General features: G+C 45.2%; 1 protein-coding gene across 2 annotated transcripts; it reads right to left on the bottom strand.

Annotated features, from left to right (window-relative positions):
* Nucleotides 1-317: 317 nt before the first annotated feature.
* Nucleotides 318-10836, bottom strand: LOC147612790 (auxin response factor 6-like). 2 transcript variants are annotated; one of them, XR_015263530.1, is made up of 15 exons: nt 10039-10836; nt 6570-6682; nt 6370-6468; nt 6212-6268; nt 5824-5976; nt 5558-5642; nt 5382-5472; nt 4815-4979; nt 4574-4696; nt 4191-4266; nt 3957-4110; nt 2114-3681; nt 1821-2008; nt 1175-1669; nt 318-740 (listed from the first exon to the last, which is right to left on the bottom strand). XR_015263530.1 is itself a non-coding variant. In XM_086783401.1 (14 exons), exons 1-14 carry the CDS (start codon nt 10100-10102, stop codon nt 1483-1485), a joined length of 3123 nt encoding a protein of 1040 aa, XP_086639527.1. In that variant the 5' UTR covers nt 10103-10836; the 3' UTR covers nt 1043-1482. The 2 variants fall into 2 exon arrangements, 1 of the variants encoding a protein (XP_086639527.1); XM_086783401.1 differs by lacking the exon at nt 318-740 and having other exon boundaries at nt 1043-1669.
* Nucleotides 10837-11322: the final 486 nt, after the last annotated feature.

Genomic DNA, 11322 nt, shown 5'->3' with positions numbered 1-11322 from the left:
AGCATTTCTCGTTATTTCAACAAGGAGGTGGTAAGAGAGCTCATGCAAACTACAGGAATAGAATGCAATGCAGGGCCACCCCATCCATATGTTTTGCTATGCAATTGCTGGGACCACTTTGTGCATGTATCATCTTGTCACTTACAAGCATGCATATAGCCTGGCCTAGCCATTTCTCGTCATCATTATTAAGTTACATGCCAACAAGAGACAAACATCAACACCCAATAATTAAAATACCATGCACATCGGATACACATGTTACACACACACAGGGAAAGCACTCGAGGTTCCAAGTTGAGAGTGAAGGAGACACTGCAGAAAACCTGGTCGAAAGCATGATCACTAGGTATCCAATGTGAACTCAGCCGTGAAGCCTGGAAATTCTACACTCAAAAACACACCCAAATCCATGCCCATAGTTTCAAGTCGACTTCAAGGGAGAAAAACAAAACATGAAGTGTCATATGTGGCACTTACACATCTTATCAGCAGTGCAGGTCAGACCAAACACCTGTGGAAGTTAGGTGTTAATTCTGGCCTTCATACAATGAAATTGAGAGTTGGCATTGAGTGAGAGCACTGTCATCACACGACATGCCCTCACAAGGTCCCCTCAGCAGGTTTACTTCCGCAAACAAGGAAACTATGTGATATTCATGGACTACTGCTTCACGGGCCAGCAGGAGTAAGGTGACTCTGCTTCTTGCTCCTGGAGCAAGGTGACTGTTACTTTGCCCCTGCAAAGGTTTGCAAACTGGATGAGAATCCTCGCTTGATCAAAGTGTCAGGCATTAACGCCCAGCATCACCTAACTTTCATAATCCTACGCCTCCCAAGCTGACAGAATGAGAATGAAAAGTTGCTGGGCTATTCCAATGCCAAAGCCTCCAATAGCTTTAAAGAAAAAAAAAATTGGGGGACGGGGGGGGGGGGGGGGGGGGGGGGGGGGGGGGGGGGGGGATGTTGTGCAGGGATTCCAGCTCATGTTGACACATGATGGTCCTGCCAACTGGACTTCCAGAACTACAATTTGCAGATATAACCCAATGAAAAGCCATAGCAAAAGGCTCACACTAAATTATATCAGGAGGTACAGTGGAAGTTGAGAAACCTCCAGCATGAGCTGCAAAAAGCATTTCATGATTCATGACCATCTATATTAGATACCCACCCTTCATGTGTGCCGAAGATACGTAATAATTTACAGGAGCATCGGACCTCATCCATGTGAGACAGGCACCTGGACATGGGGTGTCATTCTGCATCACACGTGGGACATTTCAGAAAAATATCTGAGAGAATCCCCACTCCACCGCATGTGAGACATTTTTGACATATATCTCCTGGAGTATCCCTTCGTCACGTGGGACAATATTGACATGTATGAGAGAATCCCGTCTCCGCAGGCCCCATAAACTGCACAAATTGGCCAAGGCCACCATCTTTGAATGCATGGATACAGTTGCCAGTGCAGCATTATCAGTAGTCAAGAGAGCATGTTGAAGTGATAACAGAACTTGGATTTCGGGAATCCTGTTGTGTTGTGCCATCTTCGGAGCTACTACTTGTCTGTCGCTGGATCGGGAGCAATCCCATTCCATCTTGCATCTGAAAAACCTCTGAAGGAGACAAAATCCTAATGAACCGCACATTGTTGATGAACATCCTGCAGGATTTGCAAGCCAGTCAGAATGTGTGAAGTCTAGAAGGACATGGTTAAAAATGGTTAACTACTACGAAAGCTAGAAAGCAAGGCTCTGGTGGCCAAAGCAGAAAGCACTTATCATCTGGATAGCAAAAAAGGAGGAGGCACTTACTCCCAAGGATCGTCACCAAGCAGAAGCCAGTCATTTTCTTTGTCCACAAAAATGAGCTGCCAGCCTGACCTTGAATCCTCAAATTGGCCCTCAAGACCAAACATTCTTGCAATCTCACAACGAAGCTCAGCATAATTGCTGAATCGTGTAACATCCAGCGACCGACCGACAGAGCCAGACTTGTAAACCTGAGCATGGAAATCAAGACATAAATGAAGCTTTTCACACAGACAAAGTCCTCTCTGTCTTTCAAAAGCAAACATATAAGCAATCTGAGGAAGTCCGTTACTTACCTTTATGTAGGTCCTTACTGGAGCATTGACTTGAGCCAAGGCTTGAAAAAAGCGAGGATCATCCAAACCTCCGTTGAACACACTTGAATTAAAGGGGAGATCCATACCCAGTACAGTAGACTGCCCCTGCATAAACTGACTCGTACACTCGCTTTGGAACTCATTGCTACCACTGTAATATCTAGATCCTGCCACTGACATTGCAGTGGGCATGACCATAGACGGTACATCAACATTCACTCCGAATGGCATCTGCCTGTGAAGATCAGAATGTAAATCATCTTGTTCCTGGGAGAAATCCCTGAAACCATAGGTATTCGAGGGCAAATCTGATGCTGAAAAATTTGGCAGCACAACTGAATCTGTGTTTGGGCTGATACATGTGCCTCCCGTAGGCCTTGTGTCAATTAGCTCTGATGGTAGTCCACTTGATAACTGGCTTACAGCAGAGATCCATGATGTCGGAACAATCGAATCCTGGTGAAGCTCAGAGCCTGATATCATTGCTGGTGGTTGTATCACAGATTGGGCTGTGGACATGGCATTTGAATGCAAGGGATTGGTATCTGCTGCAAAACCACCAAAAATAGATTGGAGTGTATGTGAAACAGCTGTGGAGTTTAGTACTGCACTAGACTCGGTTAATGTGGATTGAGGAGTGGATACTGCACTACTCAGCGTTGCCTGAGGTTGCGAAGATGGTAAGCGGATAAGAATATTAGCAACATCAGGTGATGTGAATGACTGTTGCTGATGTAGCTGCTCAGGATGTATAACATGAGCCTGCGGTTGTTGAAGAACATGGTAGTGGGAAAGCGCTTGCTGTTGTTGCTGTGTTGGCAGTTGTTGAGATGTAGGCCTATGTTGCTGAGCCTGCTGTAGAAGAAGGCTGTTATTCTTCTGATGCTGCACAGCAAGTGGAGAAGAGTGAAATGAAGGCGTGGGTTGTATCTGTGTGACAGCAGGCAGTTGTGGCTGTAGCTGATAATGTTGTTGTTGTTGTTGTTGTTGTTGTTGTTGCTGCTGTTGTTGTTGCTGTGGTGGTGGTGGAGGTGGCGGTGGCGGCTGCTGATGATGATGACGATGTTGGTGTTGCTGTTGCTGCTGCTGCTGCTGCTGCTGCTGCTGCTGATTAAGATGCTGTTGTGCCTGCAGTTGCTGCTGCCGTTGCTGCTGGTGTGGTTGAGTCTGCTGCAGCTGCAGCTGCGGTTGTGGCTGCTGCGGTGGCTGATAAGGCTGATGCGACTGCAGTTGCTGTTGCTGGGGGAGAAAGTGGCATTGTGACTGTTGTTGAGATTGAGTCTGAGGCCTATAAAGCATCTGATCAGGCTGCATAATCTGCTGTTGCTGTTGAAAATGCAGCTGCTTTGAAGGAAAAATCTCCTGTAATGCTGCAGCTCCCAATGCATCATACACATCAGATTCAATAGTCGAATCGATCCTCCGCTGCAAAGAGCCCAACAAAGGGTTCATTCCCATTCCTTGAGTGACCAAGCCATTATATCCACTGTCACCATTTTGAAATTGCATCCACATCGAGGGCTTCTTCAAGCTCTCAAGTTCCATATCTGTTCACATAAACAAGGATGACTTAAAGAGCTCAGAAACAGCTTCAAATTTAAGACATCTAAAAGCACCAGAACCTGCAATAAGCACTACAAACAAGGATGACTTAAAGAGCTCAGAAACAGCTTCAAATTTAAGACATCTAAAAGCACCAGAACCTGCAATAAGCACTAGAAACTACAACTAGAGTTACACACGTGAACACATGCACGGGTGCGAGAGAGCAAAATGGAAACCTGATAGAATGTAGTATGGTTTTTTAAAAACAAACAATTACCACTCGAGAAAGAGGCACCGATTGGCTGCGGAAATGGTTGCTTCAACCTCCAATTGGAAGTTGGAGGGTATACAAGAAAAGTTGTGAGTGGTTCGATTTCCCACAAAGAAACACGCCTCTGACGCTCACCAGCCGTTGATTCATCCCATCCTACCTGCACTAGAAACAATATTAATTTGCCAAAAAGAAGTGCATTCAACCATGACTTTTCCTACTTTATCAACTGAATCTCACCTTAATAGAACGCCATTGTGAATTTGGCCAGCGAACATGATCTAGGTCACTGATACCAGTGATGGTTCCCATGTACCTAAGTAAACATGTTATCAGCTCCACAACCAAAACGATATATACCAAAGGAAAGTTCAGGATGTTTCCCAAACTTAACAAAAACCAAAGTGCAATCTTGACTCCATGAGAGTCCACTCAAAAAGCTTCAAATCATCAACTCCATCATGCATAGCAAAGACTACAATCCATGGCATCCACACTCACCAACCAAAACCATGTTTACACAATATCTAAGGCTAGAGAAACATCATCTACATATCATGGTCTTATCAAGAGCCAACTGAAGACCACTCATCATCATCAAGAAAGGGAGCAGACTGTTTCACCTTCTGACACTGGATTCTTCCGTTTCAAACAGCATTCGAAAGCGCATGCCAACCGAGACTCGCGTGTGGTAAACTGCTTTCTCAAACTTGTAAAAAGGGATGACAAACTCTGAAGGGCTTGCTCTGGAGGGTTGAAAATGAAAGGCAGTCAATAATACAAAACATTCATGCATTGATGAGTCAGGAAACAAGACTTTATGCCACTGAAACCATGCACACTTTGATTATTGTGGTTTATTACCTGGGATTATAAAAGACAGTAAATCGGCTATTGGTGTTTGAGGCATGCGCAGCGGCAGCCAGAACTCCTATATGCATGCTATCACTTGACAAAACTGATGATGGCATGACGGTTTGAGGCCTGGTTGCACGGCGGATCCCTAGTAGAAGCTGGCCTTTCTCATTCCTATATCCAAAAAGCCAGCATGAAAAACATAGCCAATCAGACGCACATTCAATAGAAAAGAGTCCGGGGCTATGCATACATACCTTAAGCTAAACCACTTTCAAGCCCACATGTACCAAAAATTTACAAGCACTTCAATGCAAATACGTATAGAGCATTAGGTTTATTGCATATAGTTTTGATTTCATTTTCTTATTTCATATACTAAAATAATGTTACTCATTAAAACAGCACGGGTACTAAAGTAGAAGCCACAACTAGAGAAATGAGGTTATTACGCATGGAAATCTTACAAAGAATGGGGGTGCGCGTGCACGGGCACGGGCACGGGCACGGGCACGGGCACATGCATATGCATGTGCGTGTGTGTGTGTGTGCGTGTGCAGGCGCAGGCTAACCTACCTGATAAAAAGAACTGAGTCTCCAGCTGTGAGTCGCTTGGCACTCACAAAAACGCTCCAACCCGTGGTTAGCAGATGTCTCTTTGGCTGCCCTGTGGACACAAACCTTCAACCTAAGTTGAGGATAATTTAAGAGAGGCATCCATGACCATTCTTCCTTGAGGATTATTATGATACCTCTGTAAATGTGACGGAACTTCCACTCTGTATCATGCAAATCTCGGGCAACAAGCTCCTGTGCAGGTGGCTGCTGTGTGTAATCCTGCAAATTGGGAATGTTTGCTTCAAAACTGGAAAAAAAATTGAGCATTCTCTCATCAACATCTCCCTTCTCTACACACTACCACATCCTTGATTTTGATGCATGTGCACCCATATGCATGCATGTCATAAAAATGACTCTCTTTGGTCAACCTGTGAAGGCAAGGAGTAGTTTCTCTTACAAGTGGTGGGAAAACTTTTTCAGCTGCTCGGCGGGGTATTGAGAAGCCACCATGAGTACTAGTGTCACTTGCTGTCAACGTTTTGCAGAAAAATATATTTGGCTGCCTGCTCTGGGAGCCTATGTCGGGCACAAAGAAGGATTCCTTCTCTTGCTGAAAATTCCAACAGAAAAATGAAGTCAAAAGCTTTGATCTGAACCACTGAAACCTAAATCAAACACTCATCTTCAAGAAAATTAGGGTCTCTACAGACATCTTCCCCATCCATGGGATGGATAGGAGTTGGATAGACAGATCCCTGGTACATAAGGGACAGCTGGGTGATATAACCCTTTCATGGGCAGGGTTATGTTTGTAAATCTTTTTCCATTTGCAGACAAAAACGTACCCCCGTCACAGGCTGAAGAGTCATCTGACAGTAAACTTCATCAGTCTCCATGTCAGCCTGGTTCAAAAGCCAAAAAATTAATTGGGGCAGATTAAAACAATTAAAGAAGCCAGAACACAGCACAAAATCAAGAGACACCAAGGTGGATCGAAACATACATGAAGAATTACATCATGAAGTTGGCAGACCAGCTGCGGTGGGAGGTTGGGATAAGCCGGAATGTGCGCATCCACTTCCTTTTGAGTGGATGCAGCCACCTGCCATGGCCATTAGACAATGTTACAATTCTTTTGAGATGTAGTTACCAGCACGCATTGTTAACAAAGATTCAATAAGCTTAGCACATATGCAAACATACTTGCTCGCTATGGCCTTGGGGAAGGTAGACAACACGACTTCCTACAGCTGGTAATGATACAAGAGGCCCGGCACAAGCATGCCAGAGCTCAGAGTTAAGATTCCTCCTTTCACCTGCAAACCCTCAAACATGATTAAGGCCTCTCTCTCTCTCTCTCTCTCTCTCTCTCTCTCTCTCTCTCATATATATATATATATGTATATATATATATATAGCACTATGACCTGGCATGAAGATGTGGCATCAGGATCCATTTTTGTTTTCTTTTCTTAACTTTTTCAAAATATTTGAGAGGGTATTCCATAAGGACATTTTGACCACTATGAAGGCAGGACCATCTCAACACGCCAGTTTGTTCATGTCACTGTTTGCCAAGGCTTCTTCACATGAATTCTTCCCATATTATAATCCCCCTTCAAAGCTGAAGATCCTATCAAGCCAAGAAACTACAAGACTACCATGCACCATAACATCCAAGATCTATGCCTCCACAAAGTCCATGGTGTGCACTTCCGCCAAGAGCCAGAAGCTAAGAGTTAACGAGGGCAGGCTGGTTTCCAGGACACATACTCCAACCAGGAAAACATCTGCACCTTGCGGAAAAAATCCTTGCTTAATAGAGTTTTGAAAGCCCTTCCTAAGAAGCCTTTCTGCCAGCAAAAGAATTCCACTTTCCACAAGAGAAGATCTAGGCAGAAATGGCCCTTTATGAGCAGGTATGAGGGGAACCAATTTGTGCTGACCTCTTACAGGTACCTACAGCAGTCTTTTCCTGGAAAATATGAGGAGGGCTGCTGAGGCCCAATTAGTAAGAGGTATCCCTCTCTTGCTTGACTAGACAGACAATAATTCCAAGCTCAATCTAAGATACACACCAAAGAGTTTACTCTTCTCAAGTTCAAGGTTTCTGCAGCAGCTGTGTGTCAAGCACGGGGCTTGCCCGGCCAAGATTGAGAAATTGCAGATCATGATGTTATGCAGGCTTTTATCAGAAGCAAAGCACATTGTTCGCTTCACCCCTCAAGGTCAACATTGTAATCCAAGCAGTCACATATGATTACACAATTTGGTCACTGCCTGCAGCTCATCTTTTCCATGGAGCAGGCAAGTGTGAAGCAACAACAGTATAAGCAGACTAATAGATGGCGGTTTTTCTCTCTGAGACCTTTGAAAGAATATTAGCACAACTTCTTGATGCTCAATAGAAGTGAGATGAAACACACTATGCGGATGGGCATCCTTTCCAGCTTCACATATCTAGACCTGAATTTAGCTGCCTCTCCTCCCAACAAAGTAAGCCTTATCTTGAGATTGTGGAGGCCTGGCCCTTTCCTCACAAATAGAGGCGGTGACACCATTTGGCATTACAGACCACCAATGTGGTTGTTTCCCCCCCCCCCCCCCCTCCCCCTGTATGAGATAGCCTTCCTCTCATAGAGCGGCCAGCCGGAGGAGAAGCATCTCTCCCCCTTATCATCACTTGTTTTCTCACCCTTATATGAGGCAAGTTTGTATTTAGCCCTTCGCGGTTGTACTTAGCCCTTTGCGGCTGTTTTTTCTTTAACTAATTGAAGGATCTTTTTCCCGGAAAAAAAACAAAGTAAGCCTTATGCTTAGTCCTCTTATGCATCAAGGCTTAAACATAAGCTATTATGCTTAGTCCTTTTATGCATCACACAAACAAGGATAGTCATACAACGGTTTTGGACCCTTCTCTGACAATTCATCAGTACGTAGACCAGAGATGCATATACCATGATAGACTGAAGAGACCCAGTAAGACAAATGAGCAGTCACAAACACCGACTGCCTCTTTCTTCCAGCTACTGAAAGTAGCAAAAAAATGGAGCTAAGTACAACCCCACTCCTGGATGAAGAATCGGCCCAAGACCTCCCAGGAGACCTTTCAAGCCACCAAATCTGCATGGCACACATCCCAAGCCCGGGACTATTTGTCCACTGACTACTAAACAAAGACAGGCTGCTAAGTTACATAGACAGCACACTAGCCTGCAATAACCATTCCTCCAATAGAGGCCCTTATTTCAGGTGCACACGACAAGAGGGCACATGGAAGTACCTCTTGCTCCATGCAAGAAACATAAGTATATCATTAAGTAAGATGTTACCACATCTAGACTTGCTTCTGTGATGGACACAAATAACACTCTCTTTTACATGCCTCTAGCTAGAGATGACATAGTGGTAGGAGTCACCATGATCTCCCCAGTGGTCAAGTCTCAAATTTATTGCAATAGAACAGCCTAAAGGAAATTGTAATACTACGCTTTGGCATGGAGCATCCTCCTAATCATAGATGGCATGTGTGTGCTGGTGACAGAATCCAATAGAGGCCTTCAGCTATTTGTTTGAAAACAAATGCCACTAGTCCTCTAGAGCTGAAGCAATGCTAGATACAGTTTTTGAACACAGTGCATACCCAGTTCCACAAGGACAATCACAGTTCAGCTGTTCATAAAAACTACAAATTAGGATTACATTTGCGAGGTTTCGGGCTGCTAAGAATTTGTTCCGTAATTTTCTGTTCACAGATCTTGAAACCAGTCCATCAAGAAAATGCTTATCCATGCCACCAGTCCATCAAGACAACGCTGTTAAAAAAGCTAAAAGCATTGTGAAACTGCATTTGGCTCAGACTGGCGAGCCTCTGCGACAGGCCGAGGTACAGAGCATGGTCTGCTAAATGGGGTTTGAGAGCTCAACACTCAAACTTGCAAGAAGAAAAACACATTATCATATTGTGAATATCTCGATGGAATGGTGCTCTTCAGAATTCCCCAATACCCCAAGGTCATCAAATATACAAACAGTGTGTTCTGCCCGTGCAGATTAATGGCATTAAATGAGACTAAATGTTGGGTATGCAATTCTCGACACACTGTGAAAGAGCAGGTATGTTTGGGGGAGCCTATCAAGCCGAACAAAACAACAGCCATTTTATCGCTTTTCCTGAATCTCTTCTCCAAATTGGACCAAGACGTATGGTTCCTGTTGAAGTGAAGCAAATTTCATGTTAGCCCACGCACTTACAGGACTTTCAAGGCCTCCAAACCCTACTTCTCGCTTGCCAGTCTTACCCCTTCTCCCAAGCTGTTCTGGGTTTCCTCGAGAATGGGAATGAGAAGGAGGCAGGCCCTGAAGAGAGGCAGTAGTAACTGCAGGTAAAGCCAGGAAAGGACTCAGCTTAAGTGAATGGTAAGCTAACTGTGTACAATTCCAGGGAATTTATAAGCTTGGCAGAGGGTAGACTGTGTGTGAGAATATGGATTCATAATATCACTGTGTACAACAGAATCTGCAGATATGAGAAGAAAGAAACGAATTACAGACCTGTGTGTGTGTGTGTGTGTGTGTGTGTGTGTGTGTGTGTGAGAGAGAGAGAGAGAGAGAGAGAGAGAGAAGAGAGGGAGGGGAGGGGAGGGGAGGGGAGGGGAAGGGCGGGGAGTACCTTCTGGGGGGACGACAATGGATCCCGGGTTGGACATCCTCATCTGCAAAGAATTCATCAGCATGATTCTACAGACTAATTCCCGAAATGGGTTCCGTTGAAACAGCTTTTTGAGAGGGTCAAAAAGCGTGAAGAAAAAATTCTCCAGAGCTTAAACAGAAACTAGCTATGGCGGATTAATCGTATGTCTATGGGTGTCGAGCAGATAACAGTCTGATGGTGGTTGTTGTTCAATGGCCTTCTACTTTTGTTGTTGTTGTTGTTGTTCAATGGCCTTCTACTTCTGCTCCTGATGGGTCACCCTCTCTTCTTCTCCTGTCTCTGCAATTCGACACATCAAACTCGCCGTCGTGTGGAACATTTCATCTGCACGTGCGGAAGAAAACGACCCGCTAGTTTGCGGGGGGAAGGCTGGTGGGTAGTGGGGGTAAAGCGACTGGCACCCACTTGGGGGTTCAGGATTGGCTGCAGAGAGGATGTTGGGGGGGGCGAGGGAGGGATTGGGGGGTTAAGCTTGTGCTTATGACGAGGGCAAAAGGGGGGGTACTTATTCGTGGAGGAGGCACGAGAGAGAGAGAGAGACCCAAAAGAAAAGCTCTATGTGGGGGGTGGTTTTAGAGAGAGAGGTGGGCGGGGGAAGAAGAAACACAGTGGATGGCGTGTGAGTACAGTCTGTGTGTGTGCGCGCGCGCGCGCGCAGAAGCTGCTAGCCTGCCTGCTTGCTTGCTGTACCGACTTCTTCTTTCCTTTCTCGCCCGGACGAGTGAAAGAGTGCGGTTTATACTGCCTCAATGGCTTGGCCTATGCTGCGACTGTGTGTGAGTGAGTGTGTGTGGCCATACCTTCTCTCTCTCTCTCTCTCTCTTACTAGCACAACAGTGGATTCACTTCCCCATGTTACCGTCCTAGCATTTCATGCTGTACCTCCGTCCCACACTTTTTAGCATTTTATGCTTGGACCCCTCCCTTCCTCCCACCACTGTTGTTCCCATCATCACTCTCCTTCCACTTGTAGTCTTGTATCCATCACCCTTTCTCTTGATTCATCACCTTTCACTTGTTTCTTTCCTCCTTTCCGTTCTCACCCCCTAGGCTATGGCCTTGGAACTTCCCACTTTCACACACATAAAATCTAAACACAAACACACCTCCTAGAAAGCAACCCCACCTACCACTCTCCTCTGCGCTTATACACCCTCTTTCTCATATCTATCGCTCGCACTAGTCAGTAGAAGCCGCAATACACACCTTTCACTTCTCTAAAAGTGAATCTCCATCACTTCA

The sequence above is a fragment of the Cibotium barometz genome, chromosome 45, assembly GCF_041138505.1.
Source record: "Cibotium barometz isolate CiBa-2024 chromosome 45, ASM4113850v1, whole genome shotgun sequence".
In the NCBI taxonomy this organism is placed as follows: domain Eukaryota; kingdom Viridiplantae; phylum Streptophyta; class Polypodiopsida; order Cyatheales; family Cibotiaceae; genus Cibotium; species Cibotium barometz.
This window is presented reverse-complemented; position numbering and strand designations above follow the sequence as displayed.